This window comes from Vipera berus (assembly GCF_964194415.1).
Source record: "Vipera berus genome assembly, chromosome: 2".
In the NCBI taxonomy this organism is placed as follows: domain Eukaryota; kingdom Metazoa; phylum Chordata; class Lepidosauria; order Squamata; family Viperidae; genus Vipera; species Vipera berus.
The window spans coordinates 227,093,986-227,101,412 of NC_138203.1; the positions used below are offsets into that span (position 1 = coordinate 227,093,986).

The 7,427-nt window shown below is 35.7% G+C and overlaps 1 protein-coding gene across 1 annotated transcript in view; it reads left to right on the forward strand.

Moving 5' to 3' along the window:
- SYN2 (synapsin II) overlaps positions 1-6,961 on the forward strand; it is a gene marked incomplete at its 5' end in the record, with an annotated part of 124,271 nt that extends 117,310 nt beyond the window's left edge. The window contains 2 exons of the mRNA XM_081320462.1: positions 2,669-2,900; positions 6,093-6,961. Of these exons, the coding sequence (XP_081176588.1) occupies positions 2,669-2,900; positions 6,093-6,228 (368 nt within the window). The 3' untranslated portion in view covers positions 6,229-6,961. The remainder of the gene's footprint in view (positions 1-2,668; positions 2,901-6,092) is intronic.
- Positions 6,962-7,427: the final 466 nt, after the last annotated feature.

The window sequence follows — 7,427 nt, forward strand, 5'->3', positions numbered from 1 at the left end:
ATCAACCCTGTTCACATAGCTTGCAGTTAGTAACATGATGGACTGGGATCACTTCTGCATCTACCTGTGACTTGCATAAATTCAGTGAAAGTAGTGAACAGACATTTATGCATATAACCTTTTGGCAGGTTTCCAGGTCACACATACCGGTACTTCTATTGAAAAAAATGTAAATTAGGGACAGGAATAGATAATTCTTCTTCTTCTACACAATTTGCTAATGCAAACAGTGAACAAGATTATATAACTATCAGTGGTATTTTAAGAAATGCACGAAAAAGGAATTGTTGCCAAATTTCTAACGTGTGCAAAATTATCTTTAAAAAACTATTTTATTATTGTGAAGAATGTAAATATCATTAGAACTTTTCTGAAATAAGTGCATCTATGCATCCAGGGTTTGGAAGAGAAAATACAAATTCCTTCACAGCAATTTGCTTTAAAAATTGATGTTTCTGTATTTTTTATTTTTAAATGTTGAAAGTATGGTATCAATTTTACTTCATCTGCATAATCCTGCCTCATTCTCTTAATTAGCTAAATAGGCCTAATTTGTCTTTGGCCTTTTATTCAGAGGCTTGGGGGTTTGGGACAGTTTGGCATGATATATATATATATTTTTGCAAGGCCTCCAAATTAATCCTAGACCTAGTTAAAAGTACACATGTACAGGTTCCCTGATATTAACAAAGGCATAGAGTTCTGAAGGAGTATTTTGGGATGTATTTTTCATCTTGAAAGTATCATCATTGAGTGATGATGCAAAATCATTCTAACAGACTGATAAATCAGCTGAGTTGATTTCACAAATTAAAGTGTGTGACATTTTCCCACATTGTACAAAGTGTGAAAACATGTTATATATATTAATGTCTGTGATATGCAAAAATAGTAACCTTTTCCTATCCAGAGTATTGTGTGCAATCTGCAGCATGCATGGATTTTTTTCCATGAATGTGCCTAGCCATCACTTCATTAAAAATGTCAGTTCTTGGCTTGCATCTCTCTGGAAGCCCAGACCTCTCTCCATCCTTGAAAGCTAAATGAAAAAGAGATCATTTAGAGATCTCTAAAGTAGCTTTGTGTAAGGCCTGGGAGAATGTTTTCAGATATCATAGATTTGATATTTTTATGTGGTGGGGGAAGTCCTCAAGAAAAACAATTCTAAATCTATTGGACCCACATAATTCATTTCAAGAGATCAGGGCTAAAGAAAATTGGGCTAAAAAACTCTGTGATGGCTATGCTGGTATAGTTTTGTGTTTTGGTACAATTCTGAAGTTATCTAAATGAAGCATTGTTGGAATGAAACATTTTAAGATCTGGTATCAAAGATTCAACTACCTCAGACCCCTCAATCTCCACCAAGACTCCATAGGTCCTGATCAAAGTTAACTGCCTTAAATTGGATGCGTATTTCACAGTAGTGAAATCCACTGTCTTCACTGTTTATAGAAGCAGAACAACCATACACTAAGGAGAATGGGGGGGAGGGGGGCTGTTGCACTGGAAAAAAACTACACCAACTGCAGCTGAATCTACAACTCAGTTTTGATTAGCTATTGCTTACAAAATATGGAACTGCTTTAGGGTTAATGTTGCAAGGTCTGAGTATGTTAATTGCTTAGTGGTTGGCTCAAGTAGATGCCTGTTTTGTTTTTCACAGAAGGGCTTATTGAAAATCCACTGCAAATATATGAGACATTTTAAAAACATAACATCATTCCCTTCCCATTTAAGGCAAAACAAAAAGGCAACTAATTTGAATCAATATTATTTATAACCAACAGTGCTGTGATATATAGATGTTCAAATCGAACAGATTCCTTCTAGCTGTTAACTTCCATTGTGTTCGGTCTGTAATGGAGCAATCTGGGAAAATGTTTTACTTATCAGGAACCTGAGAACTGAAATGGAGAAATACTATAATTAATGCAGCTTAATCTGGCCCAGCCTTATCCAACCTGATACCTTCCAGGTGCTTTAGACTTCAGGTCCCATCATTCCTCGCAATGTGATAGGTTCCCCAGGGATGATGGGAATGATAGTTCAGTACATTTGTCTGGCATTAGCTTAAGTGTGTAAATTTCCTGCCAGCCACTCTTGCTATCAGCCATAAAGGTTTCTGCTGTCACATCCAGCATTATTAAGGATACTTAAGCTGTCCCTCTCCAACCAAATAAGCATTACAGGTAATCCTCATTTACCTACTTCTTGTTTAACGACCATTTACAGTCTCAACACTGATTAAAAAATAACTTTGCAACCAATCTTTACATCTATGGCCTTTCCAGATTTGTAAAGCAAAGGAAAACTGAAATAAGTTCATAAGCAGAGTTGTGATGTCACTTAGCAATTGCTTTGCTTCATGATCAGGTTGGTGGTCCCAACTGTCATTGCTAAAGGAAAACTATCTGTATGTTGTTGATTTCCTTAAAAAAAACACTAGGTCCAATTACTAAAGCAGTGAATTTTCAAAGGCTGTTTTAGTGTGGATATGAAGGTTAGCAATTTATATTTATGTTGAGTTGTAATTCATGAACATGATAACTAAGGCCTTCTAACCCCACCAAACTTTTCTAGTAACAGACTGATATTAAGTGTTGGTTGTAAGAGCTTTTTACAAAATTACTGATGCATTATGAAGTTTTTCTTGTGCTGAACCTAGGGGGCCCAGTGCAACCCCAAGGAATGCAATCACAAAGCCAGGAGCCATCCCAAAGTTTCCCTCCGGGGCATTCAACAAAGCCCTCCAGTTCTGTGCCTCCACGTCCACCTGGCCCTGCGATTCAGCCACGTGCCCAGGCCTCAGGTCCTTCAAGTGCTGGGCCTCCAGTAGACATGAAGACTGAGCCCTCTACAGACTCGTCCCAGAAGCCTCAGTCACATCCTCAGCTAAAGTAAGGCATTCTTGTCATTTTCTCCTCTTGTTTTGTAATGCTTCTCTTGCCAAGAGGTTGGAGTGCAGATTAAAAAAGTACAAAATTCCTTTCTTTTTGTAACAGTTTTGTTCCTGCTTCACCTGGAGTAGGCACATTTCTATCAGACATTTCCAGATCTGCTGAAAAAAGCAAATTTCATGTAATATGTATAGATTTGCATTTGAGTCATCCTCTTTTTTTCCCTCAGCGTCTCAAAAGATGTTGATTCATCTTTGGTTGTGCTGTTTATGAGACAGCTGGTGAGAAAGAAAGAAAGAAGAAAGAAAGAAAGAAAGAAAGAAAGAAAGAAAGAAAGAAAGAAAGAAAGAAAGAAAGAAAGAAAGAAAGAAAGAAAGAAAGAAAGAAAGAAAGAAAGAAGAGAGAGAGAGAGAGAGAGAAAGCCTTATCTGCTTAAACTTTTAACCTCGCCGCCACTCAGACAAGAAAGATCGGAAAACCCAGGAAATGTTTTCCTTGTCAAAAGATGTTTACCATTAAAACTAGAGATGGGCAGAACATTCATTAACTATCTATTACATTCTGTGCATAACACTTCTTGTAGGACCACTTCTATACAGTAGAACTCATTTTCATATTCCACATTTGGTTTATTAGTATCTTTGATTTTAATTTTTGTCAAATTCATCATATTAAAATAAGGATGAATATGGCCATTTACTTACTCTATATATCTTCTTAGTGTATTGGAAACTGCTTTGAAGTTTAATGTACCACATTCCATTTCTATTTCACATATTCAAATTTAAATATTCAAATACCCAAGGTAGATTGCTTAACAATTTAGAGATAGAAAGATTTCCTGCTGCCTTCATTATCAAAATGCATGACTGTTGCAAGGAATAGTAAAGCGCCAAGAGACATTAGTTGCCAAAATTTTGCCTGATAGTTTACAGACTTAATTTTCATAACAAGGCTTACATAATTCACTTTTGCTGTGAAGGTGAAAGAAGGTAATCACAAAAACAATCTTAAAAAAATCAGAAGGCAGACAAATATGATAAATCAATAAATGGCCTTAAATGTATTCCATTTAGTCGTGCATATAAAATAAAAAATCAATTCACTATTCATTTTTATTATTTCCACCATATACTTTTTTCCCAGAAGAGATAAAAATTTAAAACTCATTTAATTTAAAACAAACTAAATTGATAGTGTGGGGTAGTGGTGAAGGGTTTGGATTAGAACTCTGTTGAGTGGGTTCAAAACCACTCTTAGCCACAGCAGCTCACCAACTGACTCTGGGCCAATCATTTTTGCTCGGCCCAACCTACCTCACCAGACAATTAGAAAGAGGCAGCGTGATGTGTGGCACCTTAAACTCATGTACAAAGGTGGGATATAAAACTAGTAAATAAACTAGAAAATATCAGAGGAAAAAAATATTGCCTCCTGCAGCCCTCATGGAGGTTTCCACCTCCAGTTGTTTTTTAAAAAATCGACAAATAATCAGGGATAACATTTATCTCCCTGTTAATGACTGTAGACAAAAATGGCTTAGATGTCTAGATATGTTAATTTTTAGAGGTATGTGAAAAGCTTGTGGACTACCCCAGATTACACCCCACACAGTTTTGGGGTATGTGAAAAATAACACAGATAAGGAAGACTACAATAAATATATGTTTACGTGTGTTTCAATAAATTCATCTTCTCCATCATGGTGTTTCAGATATTTTAAATTTCAAAGGCAATTCACTTGTGTAATGTTTTTTGGGCAGCCCTAATATTTTGTTTCCTTCTTTTGTGGTATTCTTATTAAGAAGTATAAGAAGCAAACCTTGGTTTGTTTCAAAAAAAGGTTTAGCAAGTGTGAACCTATTTACTACTTAGACAGAAGACCATAAAAATCTTTCAGTCCCATGGACCAGAGCAGAAAGTTGAAAAACATATTTTGAAAGAATTTAATGATGAATTACTTCCATATCATTGGTTAAAAAACAATATGGATACCTGTATGTAGTCACCTGCAGTTGAGCTCAACTTGAAGGAGATTTTGCCTTTCCTTTTATTTAAATTTAAACTTTTTCCCCAATTTGCTCTTTATTCCAGTCGTAAACAATTTTTTTCAAGCTCAGGATTCTTATGGGCTATGCCTTAATATTTGAAGGCTCTATGTACATAGTTTTAAAGCATCCTGGATAGCTCCTATCCCAAGTTATAGATTTATTCCAATGCACATTTCAATCCCCCCACTTCCAAACCTTACAAAGAAAAAAAAAACATAACCAAATTGCTAATGGGATTAACTCTGCTCAGTGACAGTATTCTCACCCACATCTGATTTAACATGTGCATGCAAGTTACTATGCATAAATACTTCATTAAGCCATTTATGTTTAAGTTCCTAATCAAGTAAAGAACTGTTTTATCTTTCTACCCCTCTCTTCTCAATGACTATTAAACCCCAAAATATTATAACGAAAGACTTTACATCCTTATATTGCTTGCTCTGATTTTCTAGAAAAGGTGTACACTGCAAATGATTGGTTTGTCATAAAACATAATTATAAAAAGCACAAACAGATGGAATTTTCCCTTTTTAAAAAAATATACTTAAAAATTATAGGGTTAAAAAATGAATGGTATCTGCTACCATTCAACTATTCAGCCCACTCCAACTTACCCTGTCTTTATGTATTAGTAATTCAATTTATATGGCTGCCCATTTTGACCACATGTCTCTAGGCAGCTAACAGGGAGTAACTTCAAGATCAAAGTTTCATAAGAAAAGAATAATAATTATGGGAGCCGAGATAAAGCCAAACAACACAATCAATGTAACCACAATACAGGCTTAATCACTTACCTCAGGCTCTGCAACAGAACCAGGTTTTAATGCCTTACAGAAAGATTATAATCTGAGGCAAGTCTAATCTCCAGTGGGCAACGCGACAGAAAAGGCTTTCCTCCAGAAGTGGAGAGTTTTGATGTGACTCAGATAATTGTTTCTCAAGTCAAAACAGTTGTGCTCATCTATTTCAAGAGTGTGATCTGGATATTGCCGGTTGTATCTCCTACTCCTATTATATGTAATACAAATTTTGAAAGGTAGGGGGCTACATCAGTCATGAATAAGAAAAAAAAACCTGTATGTAAGCTTCAGGTGTATGTAACATTCACCTGTGAGTTTTTATCTCTGTCTTGCAGCAAATCACAATCTCTGACAAATGCCTTCAACTTCACGGAGTCATCCTTCTTCCGGTCATCTGTGAATGAGGATGAAGCAAAAGCTGAGACCATCCGAAGCTTAAGAAAATCTTTTGCCAGCCTGTTTTCAGATTAACCATGGCTAGTTTGGTTTTGCATATCCATCAAATGTTTGAAAGTTTGTGAATATCATTTCACAAACACTGTTCCTTTACGAATGATCCTCCTTTGCTGTTTCAACCGTTGTATTAAGCAATATGTTATGCTCCTTTTAAAAAGAGGACTATAATGTGTTAACACTTCAGGTATCTTTTAAAAAGCCACTTTAAAAAAAAGCCAAGAGGAAAAGCTATTACAGCCGAATGCTTACAGTGCTCCTTAACTGTGATTCTGTGGCCTTACCGTTAAATGCACTCCATCATCCCACTGGACACTCTGTTGTGAAGTCTTTTAGAGCAGCACACTATTAAGTTGCAAGTCTTCCCTTTCCTACAGTTTTCTCCAGTACTCCGCTGCATGTTTGTTTCTTCAAGATACTTGATTCTGCAAAGCTATTTTTTTGAGACTTAAGTTTCTTGCCCTCGGATCTTTATGGTATAGTTTCATAATAGTATTTGTGTTGTCTTTCACCTTGTGAGAAACTTTAGAAAGCTTTCCATCAGCTAAATGTAGTTTTCCAATATGCTTTAAGAGCAAACTCTAGAACGAACCAATGTTAGAGCCCCTATGTCTGTCTATAATATGATTCTATTCTATGCTTCGTATGTTTGTTGTGAAACTATTTGCAGCCTGTTAATAGTGCCTTTTGCTTTGTAAAATGTCATGCATGGCCTCATGTCACCATAGTTCCATATTACATCCCAATAAATGCAAAGCTCTGTACCTAACAGGAAGTCTGCTTCTCCTGACTTCTCCGCAGCGTGGCAATGATAGCAGAGGGAGATTTATTTTTCTAATTTATTTTAGTCAAAATGCATTTCCAATAAACAGAGAAGAACAATATCTCATAAACACAGTTTTAAAGAGATCAGTCACTTCATTAATACACTTATTCTGATGAAATTTGTCTATAAATCTTGGCTTGTATCTTTTCGAATGATTTATGCCAAGTTATATTTTGAATTCACATTTCCTCATTTAATCTTTGCTCATGGAAGATAGGCTATCTGTTCCTTTCCTGTGAAACTGATCCTGAATATTATGCCATGTCTGGTCTTTATGGTCTGCTATGCAGGACAAAAATATTTTCATTTTATCTGATGTTGAAAGCATAGTTATTTCACACACATACATAGATAATGATATAGTTATAGACGATATAGATAGATATGGGTG